Source organism: Bombina bombina, chromosome 7, assembly GCF_027579735.1.
Source record: "Bombina bombina isolate aBomBom1 chromosome 7, aBomBom1.pri, whole genome shotgun sequence".
Taxonomy (NCBI): domain Eukaryota; kingdom Metazoa; phylum Chordata; class Amphibia; order Anura; family Bombinatoridae; genus Bombina; species Bombina bombina.
In genome coordinates, this window is record NC_069505.1 from 496,874,588 (window position 1) to 496,899,290 (window position 24,703).

General features: G+C 39.0%; 1 protein-coding gene across 1 annotated transcript in view; it reads right to left on the reverse strand.

Annotated features, from left to right (window-relative positions):
- The window catches only part of LOC128666856 (cytochrome P450 2C15), a 45,134-nt gene that overhangs the window by 12,219 nt on the left and 8,212 nt on the right, over window positions 1-24,703 (reverse strand). Inside the window, exons 4-8 of the mRNA XM_053721656.1 lie at window positions 22,798-22,958; window positions 22,534-22,710; window positions 22,303-22,444; window positions 20,711-20,898; window positions 5,241-5,382 (exon numbers count right to left, since the gene is read on the reverse strand). Of these exons, the coding sequence (XP_053577631.1) occupies window positions 5,241-5,382; window positions 20,711-20,898; window positions 22,303-22,444; window positions 22,534-22,710; window positions 22,798-22,958 (810 nt within the window). The remainder of the gene's footprint in view (window positions 1-5,240; window positions 5,383-20,710; window positions 20,899-22,302; window positions 22,445-22,533; window positions 22,711-22,797; window positions 22,959-24,703) is intronic.

Sequence of the window (24,703 nt, forward strand, 5' to 3'; positions counted from 1 at the left end):
CATCCCAGGAGTAGAAAACTGGGAAGCGGATTTTCTAAGTCCTCAGACTTTTCATCCAGGGGAGTGGGAACTCCATCCGGAGGTGTTTTCCTCATTGATTCGCCAATGGGGCAGACCGGAACTGGATCTGATGGCATCTCATCAGAATGCCAAGCTTCCACGTTACGGATCCAGGTCAAGGGATCCCCAGGCCGAACTGATAGATGCCTTGGCAGTGCCTTGGTTGTTCAGCCTAGCTTTTGTGTTTCCACCATTTCCTCTCCTTCCACGCGTGATTGCTCAAATCAAACAGGAGAGAGCTTCAGTAATCCTGATAGCGCCTGCATGGCCACACAGGACTTGGTATGCGGATCTAGTGGACATGTCCTCTCTGCCACTGTGAAAACTTCCTTTGAGACAGGACCTTCTCATTCAAGGTCCTTTCCAACATCCAAATCTAAATTATCTGCAGCTGACTGCTTGGAGATTGAACGCTTGATTCTATCTAAGCGAGGATTCTCTGATTCGGTCATTGATACTTTGATACAGGCTTGAAAGCCTGTCACTAGAAAAATCTATCATAAGATATGGCGTAAATATCTTTATTGTTGTTAATCCAAGGATTATGCATGGAGTAAAGTTAGGATTCCCAGGATTCTGTCTTTTCTCCAAGAAGGATTGGAGAAAGGGTTATCAGCAAGTTCCTTAAAGGGACAAATGTCTGCTTTGTCAATTTGCTTCACAAACGTTTGGCAGATGTGCCAGATGTTCAGTCTTTTTGTCAGACTCTATCTAGAATTAAGCCTGTATTTAGACCAATTACTCCTCCCTGGAGTTTGAATTTAGTTCCCTCGAGTTCTTCAAGGGGTTCCGTTTGAGCCCATGCATTCCATAGATATTAAATTGTTATTTTGGAAAGTTCAGTTTTTAGTTGCTATTTCTTCTGCTCGAAGAGTTTCTGAGCTTTCAGCGTTACAGTGTGATTTGCCTTATCTTTCATTCTGATAAGGTGGTTTTACGTACCAAACGTGGATTTCTTCCTAAGGTTGTTTCAAATAAGAATATTAATCAGGAAATTGTTGTTCCTTCCTTGTGTCCCAATCCTTCTGCTAAGAAGGAGCATCTGTTACATAACCTGGACGTGGTCTGTGCCTTTAAGTTTTACTTACAGGCGACTAAGGATTTCCGTCAATCATCTTCATTATTCATTGTTTATTCTGGAAAGCGTAGGGGTTAGAAAGCTACGGCTACCTCTCTTTCTTTTTGGCTGAGGAGTATCATCCGCCTGGCATATGAGACTGCTGGTCAGCAGCCTCCTGAAAGAATTACGGCTCATTCTACTAGGGCTGTGGCTTCCACATGGGCCTTTAAAAACTATACTTCTGTTGAACAGATTTGTAAGGCTGCGACTTGGTCGTCCCTTCATACTTTTTCCAAATTTTACAAATTTGATACTTTTGCTTCTTCTGAGGCTGTTTTTGGGAGAAAAGTTCTTCAAGCAGTGGTGCCTTCCGTTTAGGTCTCTGTCTTGTCCCTCCCGTTTCATCCGTGTCCTGTAGCTGTGGTATTGTATCCCACAAGTAAGGATGAAATCCGTGGACTCGTCGTATCTTGTAGAAGAAAAGGAAATTTATGCTTAGCTGATAAATTGATTTCTTCTACGATACGACGAGTCCACGGCCCTCCCTGTCATTTTAAGACAGACTATATTTTTTATTTAACAACTTCAGTCACCTCTCCACCTTTTAGCTTTTCCTTTCTCTTCCTAAAACCTTCGGTCGAATGACTGGGGGTGGAGGGGAAGGGAGGAGCTATATATACAGCTCTGCTGTGGTGCTCTTTGCCACTTCCTGTTAGCAGGAGGATAATATCCCACAAGTAAGGATGGAATCCGTGGACTCGTCGTATCGTAGAAGAAATCAATTTATCAGGTAAGCATAAATTCCCTTTTTTATCCTATCTGTGGACTGCAGTCGTTGCACACAATTGTTCAGCATCATGAGAACTCTCTGTTTGTATTAACCTACAATCGTGTGTATATATATATATTTTAATTCACTGCATTTATCACGCTTGCTCTTGGGGATTTTTTAGCGCAGAATGTTTTTCTTAGATTGGTGTCACTACATAAATCATATATTACATAATTGCATGACATTCTGGAACCCCACACCGTTAGGCCTAACCTCTAACTCTATAGATTGGGGATATAGCAAATTTGCGCATTAGGAATAAAGTATTAATACAAGCTAAAATCCCTACAATGCAACAGAAGCTCTTGAACACCTGGAACAAAAAAATAGCTAGAATACCCTCAACTAAGATTATATATGACAGCCTGACTTTGACAAGGTCAGCGACTCTTGCGGCGGACCTTAGAGAATCTCAGCTGAGAGTTGTTTATCAAGACTGCCTTACCCCAAATAGACTGAGCAAATGGAGGAAAAACTTCTCTAATGTCTGTAGTAAATGTTCACATCCAGATCCAGATTTTATCCACTACCTTGGTACTGCACCAAGATCCGTAACTATTGAGGATATGTCTCCTTTTGGTTATCTAAAATAACACACTTACCTTTAACTCTTACGCTTCAACATTCTGTTTTTTTTTGACCAACTACCAATCAGAGGTCAAGTTAAAAGTTAGATAAAGTTTTTTATTATTTGTGTATTGTTGGCTAGAAAATGTGTGTTTCACAGATAGCTTCATAGTAAAGCACCCACTTTTGTATTTTTGAAGCAGATGGTATTGAAATATCTAAAACATGAACAGTGTGATACCTTATTTGATGTATGTGCCAGAGTGTCACGTTTCCTGGGGAAGTGGAAGCTCTATCTAGAGTTTATTGATCTTCCAACCAAAAGGCAGATTCTGTATCCTTTCAAAACTACAGTTTATATGATGGAAGCCAACCTGAGAGATGAATGGAATATATGGGAGGACTGACCTATATATGGAAGTTGTATTGAGTTGCATATTCAAGTCCGCTGCGTTTGCCCTGATGATGCCTCACAGATCATTTGTTGTGTGCCCTAACTGTCAATTTGTTGGAATGTATATAGTTATATATACCAATGTTTACAAGTGTTATGACGTCTTGTTAATGTCTAACGCCCATATGCCTAAATGTGGCATAAGGCATCCCAGATAATCTATTTTGTGTTGTGTAAAAATTAAAAAAACAATAGGCAGAATGGAAATACAATACCCTCAACAAGAGGGAGAACTGCTGGACTAAATAAGAATCGCGGATCAATCACTGAGACCTGTCTCTCACCTTTTCTTTTACTTTGGTTTAAAAGTGCTTTATTATTTTATTTTGCCACATGAGAACTTGTCTATTTTATTTATACACTGAAATGTATATGATCTGTATACGGTTTGCTCTATCCTATTGCCTATTAATAAATAAAAGTAAAAAAAAAAAAAAATCTTATTCATCAAATATTGCACACATGGAACTTTCCTAAGATCTCAACTGTAACATTTATAAACCACTAGTGAGTGGACTTTAGATTATTCAGGTATAGGGTTGCCAGGTGTCCAATTTTCAACTGGACAGTCCAGTATTTTTATCAGGCTGTTTTGTAAAATCTTCCTTAAAATACTGGCCACATAACCCCTTCACACAATAAGACGTATATATACGTCTTGTGGTACTTTGCTCATCGTACCGCAAGACGTATATATACGTCTTAGCTTCAGGAAGCTCCAGCAGTCTCGGCTTTTAAGTTACAGCAGAGAGCTGGAGTTCCTGAAGCTCCAGGCATCTGCCGCATATGGAACTGGAGCGCGATTGGCGCTCCGGTTCCTTATGAGGGCAGATGCGTGATTGTTATAGATGTTGACACTGTGTGTGTCACCGTCTGTAACGATCATTACTGGTGCAGGCGGGTGGTGGGTGGGCGGCCAAGCAGCAGAGGAGGGAGGGAGTGGGTGGGCCCTAGGCTACAGAAAAAAATTAATAAAGGGACAGGGAGGGATGGGGCAGCTACTACACTACAGAAAAAGGTGTGTGGGATGCCCTAACTAATGATCGCGGGAGGGGGGAGGTGGGGGGGACACTACGCTACAGAAAATAATTAAAAAAAAAGAATAAAAAAGTATAGCTGCCAGTACCTAAGATGGTGGCTAATAGAGGGGGGGTTTAGAAAGCTGTTTGGGGAGATCAGGGAGGTTGGGGAGTAAGGGGGGATCCTACACTGCAGAAAATATCAAAATAAAATAAAAAATAATTTATAAAAAAAAAAAAAAAAAAAAAAGACATTTTCATACTGGCAGACTGTCTAGTACCTAAGACCAGTGGGAATTGTGTGAGGGAAGAGAGCTGTTTAGGAGGGATCAGGGGTTGGGAAGTATCAGTTGAGAGGGTAATCTCTACACTAAAGCTAAAATTAAACTTTTAAGCTACCTAATTAACCCCTTCACTGCCGGGAATAATAAAAGTGCGGTGCACAGCTTCAATTAGCGGCCTTCTAATTACCAAAAAGCCATATATGTCTGTTATTTCTGAACAAAGAGGATCCCAAAGAAACTTTTACAACCATTGGTGCCATGATTGCACAAGCAGTATGTAAATGATTAAAGTGAGAAAACCAAAGTTTGTGAAAATATTAACAATTTTTTTTATTTGATTGCATTTGGCGGTGAAATGGTGGCATGAAATATACCAAAATGGGCATAGGTCAATACTTTGGGTTGTCTACTTAAAATATATATATATAGTTTTGACAGGTAAATAAAAACAAGACAAGGCTTTATTTCTGTTTAAATGGAGTGATAGCAAAAATGCTAAAAATTCTACGTTATTTTGGACACGTTTTTCTCTGAAAGTCCCTGTAGCGAAGGGGTTAAAGGTTCAGTTTTTTTTTTTTTTTTAAGTTCCTGAGTGTTATATAAATATAAAAGACATTTTTATACCTAAATGTGTTACAAATATGGAGCAGACAGAAGTGAGGGGCAATCAAGAGGGTGAAATCTGGCAGCCAGAGGTAAAATAATTGATATGTATGTTACTGGCCACCAAGGGGTAAACATACTACTCAGTTGTGAAAAATATACATAATAGGATCAAGAGTTGGGGGCTAATGTAGAGCTTTTGGGGGGAAACATTTTGTGAATCCCACCTACCAGTGTACCCCAGTTTGCTCAGTATTTTTGTGGAGGGAAGTTGGCAGCCCTATTCACTTAGGAATTGTGAGATGACCGTATTGGTTTTCTTGAAGCCTGTGAAATATTATTGGTGACTTATTGATCTTACCTACAGAAAATGGAATAAAATTCTCAGATTTCTTAAAACCTCCGTTTTCATCAAGAAAATGATTGGGGTCAAACTGTTGTGGATTTTTGAAATACTTTGGATCCTTCAGGACAGAAGTTAATACCGGAAACAATGTCGTACCCTGATATAGAAAAATAAATTAAAATATAATTTGTCTTACAATATTTATGATAATGATAGCAAATTTAAGGATTCAGTGTTTAGAAAAAGACCAAAATGTACCATAAGATAATGATTATGTTAGGAAAGGGATAGGTTTACCAAATTTGCCTATTCCAAACTCTAGCACATCTCATTTCTATATAGCTATTAGATTCATTTGTAGAAACCTGTTAATGGGACACTGTATTATAAAATGTGTTTTTCCTTAATTTGTTCCAAATTACTTGTTTTACCAAGAGCATAGTATTAAATTTATGGGAAATTGATCCTTCATGTTTTTGTTTGTATTCAAAATAAAGGATTTTGCTCATTAAACCCATCACATAGGACATGCCCATAACAGGGGGCTGAGCCTGCAAGTAAAGCAGATCTGCTAATGTTATTTATGTTAGGTCTTGAATTGCTAATGATGACTGGAGGGTTAAATAAACACAAGCAGCTATTTCATATATAAAATTTCCCCCTCTTGTCCCCCACTATAAGATTAATTAGTGCTAATGTCTCCTGTTGACAAAGTTTTTCTAAAGAGAATATCTGCGAGATTACGAGTTTTGTGTTAACAGGGGTGCGGTGCTAACGAGCAGTTTTCCCTCACCGCTCACCTACAGACAACGCTGGTATTACGGGTCTTTACAAACCTGGGGCGCGATCCGATAAACGGCGTAGTTTGCGGCGCAAGCGAGGGAACCCGCGTCGCCCGCAGTTTCAGCTCGCAACTCGAGCTATACCATATACGGCGCCGTCAGATGCTAACGTGCCGTAAGTCGGATAAACCAGCGATGTCCAGAAATCTGCGCAAGTACAAATTTCTGGCGTCGCCAGTGACTTGCGCCACGTTAGAAACTGCCGGCGCCTACAAAACCTGACTAAAGTCTAAATCACCCGCACTGTCTAACACGCCTCCCTAACATAGCCCGACACGTCTAACCCTCTATCCGTTATCCCCCCTCTCTATCCTAACAATAAAATATGTATTAACCCCTAAACCGCCGCTCCCAAACCCCGCCGCAACCTAATAGTTATTAACCCCTAAACCGCCGCCAGCTATATTAAATCTATAACCCCCTAAAGTGAGCCCCTAACACCGTCGCCATCTACCTTACCTACCCCCTAAAGTGAGCCCCTACCCCGCCGCTATCTATTTTAAAATTATTAACCCCTAATCTAATCCCCCTACCCCGCCGCCATCTATATTAAATTATTTAACCCCTAAAATACTAAACTATCCCTACCACTAAACCTAAGTCTAACCGTACAAATAGCCCTGAAAAGGGCTTTTTGCGTGGCATTGCCCCAAAGAAACAGCTCTTTTGCCAGCCCTTAAAAGGGCTTTTTGCGGGGCATGCCCCAAAGAATTCAGCTCTTTTGCCAGCCCTTAACAGGGCTTTTGGCGGGGCTTTGTCACAAAGTAAACTGCTCTTTTGCCTACAATCTACATCCCCCTACACCGCGGCCACCTATAATAAAAGTATTAACCCCTAATCTAATCCCCCTACACCGCCGCCGCCTATATTAAACACATTAACCCCTAATCTACATCCCCCTACACAGCGGCCACCTATAATAAATGTATTAACCCCTAATCTAATCCCCCTACACCGCCGCCAGCTATATTAACTATATTAACCCTAATTATATTAGGGTTAATATAGTTAATATAGTTATTATATTATATATATTAACTATGGCCTAGATTTAGAGTTGGGCGGTAGCCGTCAAAACCAGCGTTAGAGGCTCCTAACGCTGGTTTTTACCGCTCCTGTGGTATTTGGAGTCAGTCATTAAAGGGTCTAACGCTCACTTTTCAGCCGCGACTTTTCCATACCGCAGATCCCCTTACGTCAATTGCGTATCCTATCTTTTCAATGGGATCTTTCTAACGCCGGTATTTAGAGTCGTGGCTGAAGTGAGCGTTAGAAATCTAACGACAAAACTCCAGCCGCAGAAAAAAGTCAGTAGTTAAGAGCTTTCTGGGCTAACGCCGGTTCATAAAGCTCTTAACTACTGTGCTCTACAGTACACTAACACCCATAAACTACCTATGTACCCCTAAACCGAGGCCCCCCCACATCGCTGCCACTCGATAAAAAAAATTTAACCCCTAATCTGCCGACCGCCACCTACGTTATACTTATGTACCCCTAATCTGCTGCCCCTAACACCGCCGACCCCTATATTATATTTATTAACCCCTAACCTGCCCCCCACAACGTCGCCGCCAGCTACCAACAATAATTAACCCCTAATCTGCCGACCGCAAAGCGCCGCTACCTACGTTATCCTTATGTACCCCTAATCTGCTGCCCCTAACACCGCCGACCCCTATATTATATTTATTAACCCCTAATCTGCCCCCCTCAACGTCGCCTCCACCTGCCTACACTTATTAACCCCTAATCTGCCGAGCAGACCGCACCGCTACTATAATAAAGTTATTAACCCCTAATCCGCCTCACTCCCGCCTCAATAACCCTATAATAAATAGTATTAACCCCTAATCTGCCCTCCCTAACATCGCCCACACCTAACTTCAATTATTAACCCCTAATCTGCCGACCGAATCTCGCCGCTACTGTAATATATGGATTAACCCCTAAAGCTAAGTCTAACCCTAACACTAACACCCCCCTAAGTTAAATATAATTTAAATCTAACGAAATAAATTAACTCTTATTAAATAAATTATTCCTATTTAAAGCTAAATACTTACCTATAAAATAAACCCTAATATAGCTACAATATAAATTATAATTATATTATAGCTATTTTAGGATTTATATTTATTTTACAGGCAACTTTGTATTTATTTTAACCAGGTACAATAGCTATTAAATAGTTAAGAACTATTTAATAGCTAAAATAGTTAAAATAATTACAAAATTACCTGTAAAATAAATCCTAACCTAAGTTACAATTAAACCTAACACTACACTATCAATAAATTAATTAAATAAAATACCTACAATTACCTACAATTAAACCTAACACTACACTATCAATACATTAATTAAATACAATACCTACAAATAACTACAATTAAATAAAATAACTAAAGTACAAAAAATAAAAAAGAACTAAGTTACAAAAAATAAAAAAATATTTACAAACATTAGAAAAATATTACAACAATTTTAAACTAATTACACCTACTCTAAGCCCCCTAATAAAATTACAAAGCCCCCCAAAATAAAAAAATGCCCTACCCTATTCTAAATTAAAAAAGTTCAAAGCTCTTTTACCTTACCAGCCCTGAACAGGGCCCTTTGCGGGGCATGCCCCAAGAAATTCAGCTATTTTTCCTGTAAAAAAAAACATACAATACCCCCCCCCCAACATTACAACCCACCACCCACATACCCCTAATCTAACCCAAACCCCCCTTAAATAAACCTAACACTAAGCCCCTGAAGATCTTCCTACCTTATCTTCACCTCGCCGGGTATCACACCGATCGGTCCTGGCTCCAAAATCTTCATCCAACCCAAGCGGGGGCTGGCGATCCATAATCCTGCGGCTGAAGAGGTCCAGAAGAGGCTCCAAAGTCTTCATCCTATCCGGGAAGAAGAGGCGATCCAGACCGGCAACCATCTTGATCCAAGCGGCATCTTCTATCTTCATCCGATGAGGAACGGCTCCATCGTGAAGACCTCCAGCGCGGATCAATCTTCTTCCGACGACGTCCAACTGAAGAATGACGGTTCCTTTAAGGGACGTCATCCAAGATGGCGTCCCTCGAATTCCGATTGGCTGATAGGATTCTATCAGCCAATCGGAATTAAGGTAGGAAAATTCTGATTGGCTGATGGAATCAGCCAATCAGAATCAAGTTCAATCCGATTGGCTGATCCGATCAGCCAATCAGATTGAGCTCGCATTCTATTGGCTGATCGGAACAGCCAATAGAATGCGAGCTTAATCTGATTGGCTGATCGGATCAGCCAATCGGATTTAACTTGATTCTGATTAGCTGATTCAATCAGCCAATCAGAATTTTCCTACCTTAATTCCGATTGGCTGATAGAATCCTATCAGCCAATCGGAATTCGAGGGACGCCATCTTGGATGACATCCCTTAAAGGAACCGTCATTCTTCAGTTGGACGTCGTCGGAAGAAGATTGATCCGCGCTGGAGGTCTTCACGATGGAGCCGTTCCTCATCAGATGAAGATAGAAGATGCCGCTTGGATCAAGATGGTTGCCGGTCTGGATCGCCGCCTCTTCACGGATAGGATGAAGACTTTGGAGCCTCTTCTGGACCTCTTCAGCCGCAGGATTATGGATCGCCAGCCCCCGCTTGGGTTGGATGAAGATTTTGGAGCCAGGACCGATCGGTGTGATACCCGGCGAGGTGAAGATAAGGTAGGAAGATCTTCAGGGGCTTAGTGTTAGGTTTATTTAAGGGGGGTTTGGGTTAGATTAGGGGTATGTGGGTGGTGGGTTGTAATGTTAGGGGGGGGTATTGTATGTGTTTTTTTTACAGGCAAAAGAGCTGAATTCTTTGGGGCATGCCCCGCAAAGGGCCCTGTTCAGGGCTGGTAAGGTAAAAGAGCTTTGAACTTTTGTAATTTAGAATAGGGTAGGGCATTTTTTTATTTTGGGGGTCTTTGTTATTTTATTAGGGGGCTTAGAGTAGGTGTAATTAGTTTAAAATTGTTGTAATATTTTTCTAATGTTTGTAAATATTTTTTTATTTTTTGTAACTTAGTTCTTTTTTATTTTTTGTACTTTAGTTAGTTTATTTAAATGTATTTATTTGTAGGTATTGTATTTAATTAATTTATTGATAGTGTAGTGTTAGGTTTAATTGTAGATAATTGTAGGTATTTTATTTAATTAATTTATTGATAGTGTAGTGTTAGGTTTAATTGTAGATAATTGTAGGTATTTTATTTAATTAATTTATTGATAGTGTAGTGTTAGGTTTAATTGTAACTTAGGTTAGGATTTATTTTACAGGTAATTTTGTAATTATTTTAACTATTTTAGCTATTAAATAGTTCTTAACTATTTAATAGCTATTGTACCTGGTTAAAATAAATACAAAGTTACCTGTAAAATAAATATAAATCCTAAAATAGCTATAATATAATTATAATTTATATTGTAGCTATATTAGGATTTATTTTACAGGTAAGTATTTAGCTTTAAATAGGAATAATTTATTTAATAAGAGTTAATTTATTTCGTTAGATTTAAATTATATTTAACTTAGGGGGGTGTTAGTGTTAGGGTTAGACTTAGCTTTAGGGGTTAATACATTTATTAGAATAGCGGTGAGCTCCAGTCGGCAGATTAGGGGTTAATGTTTGAAGTTAGGTGTCGGCAATGTTAGGGAGGGCAGATTAGGGGTTAATACTATTTATTATAGGGTTATTGAGGCGGGAGTGAGGCGGATTAGGGGTTAATAACTTTATTATAATAGCGGTGCGGTCCGCTCGGCAGATTAGGGGTTAATAAGTGTAGGCAGGTGGAGGTGACGTTGTGGGGGGCAGATTAGGGGTTAATAAATATAATATAGGGGTCGGCGGTGTTAGGGGCAGCAGATTAGGGGTACATAGGGATAATGTAAGTAGCGGCGGTTTACAGAGCGGCAGATTAGGGGTTAAAAAAATATGCGGAAGTCATCGATAGCGGGGGCGGCAGAATAGGGGTTAATAAGTGTAAGGTTAGGGGTGTGTAGACTCGGGGTACATGTTAGAGTGTTAGGTGCAGACGTAGGAAGTGTTTCCCCATAGCAAACAATGGGGCTGCGTTAGGAGCTGAACGCGGCTTTTTTGCAGGTGTTAGTTTTCTTTTTAGCTCAAACAGCCCCATTGTTTTCTATGGGGGAATCGTGCACAAGCACGTTTTTGAAGCTGGCCGCGTCCGTAAGCACCGCTGGTATTGAGAGTTGAAGTTGCGGTAAATATGCTCTACGCTCCTTTTTTGGAGCCTAACGCAGCCATTCTGTGAACTCTAAATACCAGCGGTATTTAAAAGGTGCGGCCAGAAAAAAGCACGCGTAGCTAACGCACCCCTTTGGCTGCAAAACTCTAAATCTAGGCGTATATTAACCCTAATTTTATTAGGGTTAATATAGTTAATATCGTTATTATATATATATATATATATATATATATATATATATATATATATATATATATATATATATATATATATATATAATAAGTATAATAACCCTATCTAACTCTAACATCCTAACTAAACTCTTATTAAAATAAATCTAATATTAATATTATTAATTAAAATATTCCTATTTAAATCTAAATACTTACCTATAAAATAAACCCTAAGATAGCTACAATATAATTAATAATTACATTGTAGCTATGTTAGGGTTTATATTTATTTTACAGGTAAATTGTTAATTATTTTAACTAGGTATAATAGCTATTAAATAGTTAATAACTATTTAATAGCTACCTAGTTAAAATAATTACCCAATTACCTGTAAAATAAATCCTAACCTAAGTTACAAATACACCTACACTATCAATAAATTAAATAAACTACAAATATCTATCTAAAAATACAATTAAATAAACTAAACTAAATTACAAAAACAAACACTAAATTACAAAAAATAAAAAAAAGATTACAAGATTTTTAAGCTAATTACACCTATTCTAAGCCCCCTAATAAAATAATAAAGCCCACCAAAACAAAAAAATTCCCTACCCTATTCTAAATTAAAAAAAGTTCAAAGCTCTTTTACCTTACCAGCCCTTAAAAGGGCCATTAGCGGGGCATGCCCCAAAGAAAACTGCTCTTTTGCCTAAAAAAAACACACAATACCACCCCCCAACATTACAACCCACCACCCACATACCCCTAATCTAACCCAAACCCCCCTTAAATAAACCTAACACTACCCCCCTGAAGATCTCCCTACCTTATCTTCACCACGCCGGGCCGAACTCCTCATCCGATCCGGGCGATGTCTATCCAAGCGGCAAAGAAGAGGTCTTCATCCCAGCGATGTCTTTATCCAAGCGGCAGCAAAGTCTTCTTCCATCGGGCAGCTTCTTCCATCAAGCGGCATCTTCAATCTTCATTCTTCGCTCCACAGACGCGGAGCATCCATCCCGGCCGACGACTGAACGACGAATGAGGTACCTTTAAAAGACGTCATCCAAGATGGCGTCCGTCGAATTCCGATTGGCTGATAGGATCCTATCAGCCAATCGGAATTAAGGTAGAAAAATCTGATTGGCTGATTGAATCAGCCAATCAGATTCAAGTTCAATCCAATTGGCTGAACCAATCAGCCAATCAGATTGAGCTCGCATTTTATTGGCTGATCGGATCAGATTTTTCTACCTTAATTCCGATTGGCTGATAGAATCCTATCAGCCAATCGGAATTCGACGGACGCCATCTTGGATGACGTCATTTAAAGGTACCTCATTCGTCGTTCAGTCGTCGGCCGGGATGGATGCTCCGCGTCTGTGGAGCGAAGAATGAAGATTGAAGATGCCGCTTGATGGAAGATGCTGCCCGATGGAAGAAGACTTTGCTGCCGCTTGGATAAAGACATCGCTGGGATGAAGACCTCTTCTTTGCCGCTTGGATAGACATCGCCCGGATCGGAAGAGGAGTTCGGCCCGGCGTGGTGAAGATAAGGTAGGGAGATCTTCAGGGGGGTAGTGTTAGGTTTATTTAAGGGGGGTTTGGGTTAGATTAGGAGTATGTGGGTGGTGGGTTGTAATGTTGGGGGTTGGTATTGTGTTTTTTTTTCAGGCAAAAGAGCAGTTTTCTTTGGGGCATGCCCCGCTAATGGCCCTTTTAAGGGCTGGTAAGGTAAAAGAGCTTTGAACTTTTTTTAATTTAGAATAGGGTAGGGAATTTTTTTATTTTGATGGGCTTTATTATTTTATTAGGGGGCTTAGAATAGGTGTAATTAGCTTAAAAATCTTGTAATCTTTTTTTTATTTTTTGTAATTTAGTGTTTGTTTTTTTTGTAATTTAGTTTAGTTTATTTAATTGTATTTTTAGATAGATATTTGTAGTTTATTTAATTTATTGATAGTGTAGGTGTATTTGTAACTTAGGTTAGGATTTATTTTACAGGTAATTGGGTAATTATTTTAACTAGGTAGCTATTAAATAGTTAATAACTATTTAATAGCTATTATACCTAGTTAAAATAATTAACAATTTACCTGTAAAATAAGTATAAACCCTAACATAGCTACAATGTAATTATTAATTATATTGTAGCTATCTTACGGCTAGATTTAGAGTTTGGCGACCAAAGGGGTGCGTTAGCTACGCGTGCTTTTTTTCCCCCGCACCTTTTAAATACCGCTGGTATTTAGAGTTCACAGAATGGCTGGGTTTTCAGTGCGTTAGGCTCCAAAAAGGGAGCGTAGAGCATAATTTAACGCCACTGCAACTCTCGATACCAGCGGTGCTTACGGACGCGGCCAGCTTAAAAAACGTGCTCGTGCACGATTCCCCCATAGAAAACAATGGGGCTGTTTGACCTGAAAAAAAACCTAACACCTGCAAAAAAGCCGCGTTCAGCTCCTAACGCAGCCCCATTGTTTCCTAAGGGGAAACACTTCCAAAGTCTGCACCTAACACTCTAACATGTACCCCGAGTCTAAACACCCCTAACCTTACACTTATTAACCCCTAATCTGCCGCCCCCGCTATCGCTGACCCCTGCATATTATTTTTAACCCCTAATCTGCCGCTCCGTACACCCCCGCCACCTACATTATCCCTATGTACCCCTAATCTGCTGCCCTAACATCGCCGACCCCTATATTATATTCATTAACCCCTAATCTGCCGCCCCCAATGTCGCCTCCACCTAACTACACTTATTAACCCCTAATCTGCCGACCGGACCTGAGCGCTACTATAATAAATGTATTAACCCCTAATCCGCCTTACTCCCGCCTCAATAACCCTATAATAAATAGTATTAACCCCTAATCTGCCCTCCCTAACATTGCCGACACCTAACTTCAAGTATTAACGCCTAATCTGCCGACAGGAGCTCACCGCTACTATAATAAATTTATTAACCCCTAAAGCTAAGTCTAACTTTAACCCTAACACCCCCCTAAATTAAATATAATTTAAATCTAACGAAATAAATTAACTCTTATTAAATAAATTATTCCTATTTAAAGCTAAATACTTACCTGTAAAATAAACCCTAATATAGCTACAATATAAATTATAATTATATTATAGCTATTTTAGGATTTATATTTATTTTACAGGCGACTTTGTAATTATTTTAACCAGGTACAATAGCTATTAAATAGTTAAGAACTATTTAATAGTTACCTAGTTAAAATAATTACAAAATTACCTGTAAAATAAATCCTAACCTAAGTTACAATTAAACCTAACACTACACTATCAATAAATTAATTAAATAAAATACCTACAATTATCTACAATTAAACCTAACACTACACTATCAATAAATTAATTAAATACAATATCTACAAATAAATACAATGAAATAAACTAACTAAAGTACAAAAAATAAAAAAGAACTAAGTTACAAAAAATAAAAAAATATTTACAAACATTAGAAAAATATTACAACAATTTTAAACTAATTACACCTACTCTAAGCCCCCTAATAAAATAACAAAGCCCCCCAAAATAAAAAAATGCCCTACCCTATTCTAAATTAAAAAAGTTCAAAGCTCTTTTACCTTACCAGCCCTGAACAGGGCCCTTTGCGGGGCATGCCCCAAAGAATTCAGCTCTTTTGCCTGTAAAAAAAACACATACAATACCCCCCCAACATTACAACCCACCACCCACATACCCCTAATCTAACCCAAACCCCCCTTAAATAAACCTAACACTAAGCCCCTGAAGATCTTCCTACCTTATCTTCACCATGCCAGGTTCACCGATCCGTCCTCGGAAGTCTTGATCCAAGCCTCGGAAGTGTTGATCCAAGCCCAAGCGGGGGGCTGAAGAGTGACGTCCATCCTCGGGCTGAAGTCTGGATCCAAGCGGCGGCTGAAGAAATCCATCATCGGGCGGAAGTCCATCATCGGGATGAAGTCTTCTATCAAGCAGCATCTTCAATCTTCTTTCTTCCGGAGCGGAGCGGAGCCATCTTCTTCCCAGCCGACGCGGATCCATCCTCTTCTAACGACGCCTACTAGCCGAATGACGGTTCCTTTAAATGACGTCATCCAAGATGGCGTCCGTCGAATTCCGATTGGCTGATAGGATTCTATCAGCCAATCGGAATTAAGGTAGGAAAATTCTGATTGGCTGATGGAATCAGCCAATCAGATTCAAGTTCAATCCGATTGGCTGATCCGATCAGCCAATCAGATTGAGCTTGCATTCTATTGGCTGTTCCGATCAGCCAATAGAATGCGAGCTCAATCTGATTGGCTGATTCCATCAGCCAATCAGATTTTTCCTACCTTAATTCCGATTGGCTGATAGAATCCTATCAGCCAATCGGAATTCGACGGACGCCATCTTGGATGACGTCATTTAAAGGAACCGTCATTCGGCGTCGTTGGAAGAGGATGGATCCGCGTCGGCTGGGAAGAAGATGGCTCCGCTCCGCTCCGGAAGAAAGAAGATTGAAGATGCTGCTTGATAGAAGACTTCATCCCGATGATGGACTTCCGACTTCAGCCCGATGATGGATTTCTTCAGCCGCCGCTTGGATCCAGGCTTCAGCCCGAAGATGGACGTCACTCTTCAGCCCCCCGCTTGGGCTTGGATCAACACTTCCGAGGCTTGGATCAAGACTTCCGAGGACGGATCGGTGAACCTGGCATGGTGAAGATAAGGTAGGAAGATCTTCAGGGGCTTAGTGTTAGGTTTATTTAAGGGGGGTTTGGGTTAGATTAGGGGTATGTGGGTGGTGGGTTGTAATGTTGGGGGGGGGGGGGTATTGTATGTGTTTTTTTTACAGGCAAAAGAGCTGAATTCTTTGGGGCATGCCCCGCAAAGGGCCCTGTTCAGGGCTGGTAAGGTAAAAGAGCTTTGAACTTTTTTAATTTAGAATAGGGTAGGGCATTTTTTTATTTTTGGGGGCTTTGTTATTTTATTAGGGGGCTTAGAGTAGGTGTAATTAGTTTAAAATTGTTGTAATATTTTTCTAATGTTTGTAAATATTTTTTTATTTTTTGTAACTTAGTTCTTTTTTATTTTTTGTACTTTATTTAGTTTATTTCATTGTATTTATTTGTAGATATTGTATTTAATTAATTTATTGATAGTGTAGTGTTAGGTTTAATTGTAGATAATTGTAGGTATTTTATTTAATTAATTAATTTATTGATAGTGTAGTGTTAGGTTTAATTGTAACTTAGGTTAGGATTTATTTTACAGGTAATTTTGTAATTATTTTAACTATTTTAGCTATTAAATAGTTCTTAACTATTTAATAGCTATTGTACCTGGTTAAAATAAATACAAAGTTACCTGTAAAATAAATATAAATCCTAAAATAGCTATAATATAATTATAATTTATATTGTAGCTATATTAGGATTTATTTTACAGGTAAGTATTTAGCTTTAAATAGGAATAATTTATTTAATAAGAGTTAATTTATTTAGTTAGATTTAAATTATATTTAACTTAGGGGGGTGTTAGTGTTAGGGTTAGACTTAGCTTTAGGGGTTAATCCATTTATTACAGTAGCGGCGAGATTCGGTCGGCAGATTAGGGGTTAATAATTGAAGTTAGGTGTCGGTGATGTTAGGGAGGGCAGATTAGGGGTTAATACTATTTATTATAGGGTTATTGAGGCGGGAGTGAGGCGGATTAGGGGTTAATAAGTGTAGGCAGGTGGAGGCGACGTTGAGGGGGGGGCAGATTAGGGGTTAATAAATATAATATAGGGGTCGGCGGTGTTAGGCGCAGCAGATTAGGGGTACATAGCTATAATATAGGTGGCAGCGGTGTACGGAGCGGCAGATTAGGGGTTAATAATAATATGCAGGGGTCAGCGATAGCGGGGGCGGCAGATTAGGGGTTAATAAATATAATATAGGGGTCGGCGGTGTTAGGGGCAGCAGATTAGGGGTTCATAGGCATAATGTAGGTGGCAGCGGTGTGCGGTCGGCAGATTAGGGGTTAAAAATTTTTAATAGAGTGGCGGCGATGTGGGGGGACCTCGGTTTAGGGGTACATAGGTAGTTTATGGGTGTTAGTGTACTTTAGAGCACAGTAGTTAAGATCTTTATAAACCGGCGTTAGCCCAGAAAGCTCTTAACTACTGGGTTTTTTTTGCGGCTGGAGTTTTGTCGTTAGATTTCTAACGCTCACTTCAGCCAAGACTCTAAATACCGGCGTTAGAAAGATCCCATTGAAAAGATAGGATACGCATTTGACGTAAGGGGATCTGCGGTATGGAAAAGTCGCGGCTGGAAAGTGAGCGTTAGACCCTTTAATGACTAGCTCCAAATACCAGAGGGCGGTAAAAACCAGCGTTAGGAGCCTCTAACGCGGGTTTTGACGACTACCGCCCAACTCTAAATCTAGGGCTTAGAGTTTATTTTATAGGTAAGTATTTAGATTTAAATAGGAATATTTTAGTTTATAATATGAATTAGATTTATTTAATAAGAATTTAGTTAGGGGTGTTAGGGTTAGATAGAGTTAATATAGTTTATATAAATACTATAGTAACTATATTAACTATATTAACCCTAATATAATTAGGGTTAATATATATAATGTAATAACTATATTAACTATAATATACTTAGGGTTAATATAGATAATATAGCTGGCGGCGGGGTAGGTAGATTAAATTAGGGGTTAATAATTTTAATATAGATGGCGGCGGTGTAAGGGGCTTACATTAGGGGTTAATACTATTAATATAGGTGGCGGCGGTGTAGGGAGCGCAGGTTATAGGGCAAAAGAGCTGTTTACTTTGGGGCAAAGCCCCGCAAAAGGCCCTTTTAAGGGCTGGTAATAGAGATAATTATTTTAGGGGGATTAGATTAGGGGTTAATAATCTTAATATAGCTGGCGGCGGTATAGGGGGATTAGATTAGGGGTTAATATTTTTTATATAGGTGGCGGCGGTGTAAGGGGTCAGATTAGGGGATAGATAAGGTAGATGGCGGCAGTGTAAGGGGTTCACATTAGGGGATAGATCAGTTAGATGGTGGCGGTTTTAGGGGCTCACAGTAGGGGGTTAGTTTATGGAGATGGCGGTGGGGTCCGTGAGCGGCGGTTTAGGGGTTAAATACTTTATTAGGGATTGCGGCGGGGGATCGCGGTTGACAGGGAGATAGACATTGCACATGCGTTAGGTGTTAGGTTTTATTTAGCAGATCGCGGTTGACAGGTAGATAGACATTGCATCAGCCAATAGGATTTTTTCTACCTTAATTCCGATTGGCTGATAGAATTCTATCAGCCAATTGGAATTCAAGGGATGCCATCTTGGATGACGTCATTTAAAGGAACCTTCATTCTTCAGTTGGACTTCGTTTGAAGAGGATGCTCCGCGTCGGATGTCTTGAAGATGGAGCCGCTCCGCGCTGGATGGATGAAGATAGAAGATGCTGCCTGGATGAAGACTTCTGCCGGTCTGGAGGACCTCTTCTTCCCGGCTTGGATGAAGACTTCTGCCCGTCTGGAGGACCACTTCGCCCAGCTTCGTTGAGGACTTTGGCCCGGTTGGGTGAAGACTTCTCAAGGTAGGGTGATCTTCAAGGGGTTAGTGTTAGGTTTTATTAAGGGGGTATTGGGTGGGTTTTAGAGTAGGGTTGGGTGTGTGGGTGGTGGGTTTACTTTTTTTAACAGGTAAAAGAGCTGTTTACTTAGTTTGGGGCAATGCCCCGCAAAAGGCCCTTTTAAGGGCTATTTGTAATTTAATATAGGGTAGGGCTTTTTATTATTTTGGGGGGCTTTTTTATTTTATTAGGGGGATTAAATTAGGTGTAATTAGTTTAAAAAACTTGTAATTATTTTATTATTTTCTGTAATTTTGTGTTTTTTTTTTCTTCAAACTTTAGATAGTTTTTTTTAAATTGTATTTAATTGTATTTAGTTTAGGTAATTAATTTAATTATAGTGTAGTGTTAGGTGTAATTTTAACTTAGGTTAGGTTTATTTTACAGGTAAATTTGTATTTATTTTAACTAGGTAGTTATTAAATAGTTAATAACTATTTAATAACTATTCTACCTAGTTAAAATAAATACAAACTTGCCTGTAAAAAAAAAAACAAAACCTAAGCTAGCTACAATGTAACTATTAGTTATATTGTAGCTGTCTTAGGGTTTATTTTATAGGTAAGTATTTAGTTTTAAATAGGAATAATTTAGTGAATTGTAGTAATTTTATTTAGATATTTTTAAATTTTATTTAAGTTAGGGGGTGTTAGGGTTAGGGCTAGACTTAGATTTAGGGGTTAATACATTTAATATAGTTGCGGCGACGTTGGGGGCGGCAGATTAGGGGTTAATAAATGTAGGTAGGTGTCGGCGATGTTAGGGATGGCAGATTAGGGGTTAATAAAATGTAACTAGTGTTTGCGATGCGGGAGGGCGGAAGTTTAGGGGTTAATATATTTTTATAGTGGCGGCGATGTCCGGTTCAGCAGATTAGGGGTTAAAAATAGTTTTTTGTGATGTGGGGGGGGGCTCGGTTTAGGGGTTAATAGGTAGTTTATGGGTGTTAGTGTACTTTTTAGCACTTTAGTTAAGAGTTTTATACTACAGCGTTAGCCCATAAAACTCTTAACTACTGACTTTTAAATGCGGTATCAGTCTTGACAGGAGAGGCTGTACCGCTCACTTTTTGGAAGACTCGTAATACCGACGTTATGCAAGTCCCATTGAAAATATAGGATACGCAATTGACGTAAGTGGATTTGCGGTATTTTCGATTCTGACCAAAAAAGTGAGCGGTGAGCCTCTCATTTCAAGACTCGTAATACCAGCGGGCATTAAAAAGCAGCGTTGGGACCTCTCAACGCTGCTTTTTAAGGCTAACGCAAGACTCGTAATCTAGCCGTATGTTTGTTATTCATATTTGTAGTATAGGTGGTAGTTTCTAGAGGCAAATTCAGCTATTTCAAATAACAAAATAAAGGTAAATTATGTGTTTGCAAATATTTAAATACACTCCAGCAGGTAAAATGTACCATTTGGACAACATTAACATTTTACAGTACAAAGCCCCTTTCTATAGAGAATAGAAAGAGGAGGGCACTTTAGTTAAAGTCTGCATTGGAAAAGAAAATGTAAGGAAGTTGCTTGAAACCAGATCATTTGGATTTAAAAGAGAAAACTTTGTTGAATTCCTCTAACCTTTGGGATATTGTATCCTCTAAAGGTTGTGTCTTTGCTGGCTGCATGAGGAACCCCCATTGGCACAATATCTGCAAATCTCTGAATCTCATGGATCACAGCATCGGTATATGGCATTTTGCTCCGGTCCTCTATTGATGGCAAGCGATTATGGCCTACCACGCGATCAATCTCATTGTGGACCTTCTCTGAAGACAAATAAGAGTTATAAACACGCATAGCAAGAAATAACAGCAAAGACAATGTAACATATACTAGGGCCATGGATTTGAGATCCAATGAGTGTACTCTAACCTCTATGGCGGTGGGAAGATAAATATTTTTATATTTAAATTACAGTAAAAACAGGCAATACAAATACTGTATAGATGCACTACACATTGTTTTGTTTTCACTATGCATAATTTAACTTTTTATGGTTAATTACAATTTAACTTTCTCTTGTAAGGTGTATCCAGTCCACGGATTCATCCATTACTTGTGGGATATTCTCCTTCCCAACAGGAAGCTGCAAGAGGACACCCACAGTAGAGCTGTCTATATAGCTCCTCCCCTAACTGCTACTCCCAGTCATTCTCTTGCAGCTCTCGACATGAAAGGTCTTACAGGCAGTGGTGCCTTCCGTTTAAGCACCTGCCTTGTCCCTACCTTGTATCCCACAAGTAATGGATGAATCCGTGGACTGGATACACCTTACAAGAGAATGGATGAATCCGTGGACTGGATACACCTTACAAGAGAAAACAAAATTTATGCTTACCTGATAAATTTATTTCTCTTGTGGTGTATCCAGTCCACGGCCCGCCCTGTCATTTTAAGGCAGGTGTTTTTTATTTTAAAACTACAGTCACCACTGCACCCTATAGTTTCTCCTTTCTCTTGCTTGTCTTCGGTCGAATGACTGGTGGTGGCAGTTAGGGGAGGAGCTATATAGACAGCTCTGCTGTGGGTGTCCTCTTGCAGCTTCCTGTTGGGAAGGAGAATATCCCACAAGTAATGGATGAATCCGTGGACTGGATACACCACAAGAGAAATAAATTTATCAGGTAAGCATAAATTTTGTTTTTAAGGGCATTGAACTAGATGAAAATATTATTACTTTATCACCAAATGTATAAATCTCCTTAAATGGCCTGAGAATGGAAGATAAGGATAACTGCTTTTTGATGTAGAATAAAAATATAGTGGTGCAGATTCCATTACAGAGACTAAAACTGTAAACTTATTTATTCAATAATTAAAGAGCTTACATAATACTTCTATAATCTAATGTTCTTTGTCTTCTTGGTGTCATTTGTTGAAAAGCAAACCTAGGTAAACTCAGGAGCAACCATGCACTACTGGGATCTAGCTGCTGATTGGTGGATGCATATATGCCATATGTTTTTAACTAGCTCCCAGTAGTGCATTGCTGCTCCTCCAACAAAGGATAAGAGAATGAAGCTAATTTGATAATAGAATAATTTGGAAAGTTGTTTAAAATTGTACGCTCTATCAGAATCTTGAAAAATGGGTTTTATGTCCCTTTAAGTTTGGCGTGTGGAAAAAAGTCTTCCGACTGATATTGGGTAAAACATAAACAGGGAAGTTACCTTGTATGTGAGGGTATTTCAGCATGATCAAGAGGGCGTATGTTAATGTTATGCTTGTAGTCTCCGTCCCAGCAAAAAATAGATCATTAACAGTGCTCATTAAATTATCATCATTAAATTCAGTGTTGGGATTTTTCTTCTCCTGTTTAAAGTTGAAAAATGAATGAGAAAAAAATAAAAAAAAATAAAACTCTTCCCATAATTGTTCACCTTTTATATTTAAAAAAATACCTCATTTATCTTGATAAGGAAACAGTCAATTAAATCCCGGGGGCAATTCTCATCCAGTGACTCTTTGTGGGCAGCCAACTTTTCCTTCAAAAATTCCTTTATACTGTCGAAATATGTGAAAATCTTTTGATGAGGACCAGGTATATAGCTGACAGCATTTGGAAAGAAATTAAAAAGCTGTGAAAATGGAAAGACAAAGATAAAATGAGTTTAAGAGGCTTTGGAATGAGCAACCTAATTCTCCATCTTATCCATAAGACTAACCTGCCCAGTAGCACTGTTGAAAAGTTTGGTCATTTCTCTTAGGTTGAACAGAAGATCCTTAAACTCCTTGTCTTTGTAGTCAAACCTCTCACCAAAGACGACGGAGCAGATTACATTGGAGACGGATGATATTAACATGTACGTTGGGTCAAATGGGGAATCTGTCAAAAGAGTTAATCATTATAAAGCAAAAATTGTAATATTTCCTGCAAGGATTAGCACAAATCATTAGGTGTTAGGTTCACCACCAACCTCTTACGTCTATCTACTCTCTCTTATCTTAACAATCCAAGTGTTATTCTGCCAAACCTGTAAACTAAGGCCTAGGGGTCAATTTATTAAACCCAGGACTATAGTGAATAATGTCCGCCCTCTATTGCGTATGCTGTCGTCATTTAACATTGCACAAGCATTTAAGAAGAAATGCTTGTGCAATGCCGCCACTGCACTTTCACAGTCAAACGGCTGCTAGCAGGGGGTGTCAATCATCATGATCTTATCCGACTGCTGCTTTTTAACTTCTGTTTCCGGCAAGCCTGAAACTATGGGGGTAGATAGCAGCATCCACTGCTTATTAAATCTACCCCTAGTTTCTATTGAGGTGGTAAAGTTTGGAAACTGGTGATAAAATAATGTATCTCCATTAATGTCTATGGAGATTTTTTTTCTTGCCACCAGTTTCCAAACGTTACCAACTCAATGGAAACTAGGCCCATGTAGGGTCAAGTTTCCATGTTATTACCAGTTTCCCAAATGCACCACCTCAATCAAAACTAGGTCTAAGATTGGTTTGATTTTGTCTATGGTTTCCCTAGAAAAAAAGGTAGGATCCTCATGAGTTTTACCAGCCTTTTCACAATAGTAGAGAGCAAATGTCCACATTGACTATCATACACCCAAATCTAGATAGCTTTCCTTGAGCCCTCATAATTTGTACCAGACCAAGGGCTCATTTTCATTGAGGTGGTAAAGTTTGGAAACTGCTGACAAACAAATGTGGGTTTTTTTCCATTGAGGTGGTAGACTTTGGAAATTGGTGGTAACATAAAAAATCTCCATAGACTTTAATATAAATAAAGATTTTTATCACAGTTTTCTTTTACACTTTACCACCTCAATGAAAAGCCCTTTATCTCCATTATAGTGTAAGGAGATGTTTTATGTTACCACCACTTTCCAAACTTTACCACCTCAATGGAAACTAAACCCAAGGTCCCAAATATAGGCCTAGTTTACTGGTGGTAACATAAAATATCTCCATAGACTTTGGCCTATTTTCCTTTGATGTGGTGAATTGTTAAAACTGGTGGTAAAAACATTTATCTTCATTAAAGTCTATGGAACATTTTTATGTTACTACCAGTTTCCAAACTTTACCACCTTAATGGAAACTAAGCCTTTAATGGAGTTAAATGTTTTTACCACCCCAGTGGAAATGAGCCCATGTTCTCCATAGGCTTTTATGGAGATAAATGTTTTGACCATCAGTTGGCCTAAATTCCACTGAGGTGGTAAACTTTGAAAAACGTTTGTAAAAACTTTTATCTCCATTAAAGTCTATGGAGACTTTTTTTGTTACCAGTAGTTTCCTAACTTTACCACCTCAATGGAAACTAAGCCTTAGTCGGAGGGTTTAAATTGAGCAATATACTCTAAACCCACCAATGGGATTACAACTTGATTTACAATCTAGGTACAGGTAGAAAAGATCCATGAACGGGCAAGGTGGGACACTAATTAAGCTTCTGTCTGCAGCTAACTGTGGAACATAAACATGTCAAAAACTTTAAAAAAACAGGGAGGTAGGTAAAATGAAAGTTGTCAATAACAAATAGTTGCACACATTTTAATATGGAGTTTTAGATAACACTTAACCCACCCACAATGGGCCAGATTACTAGAGGCA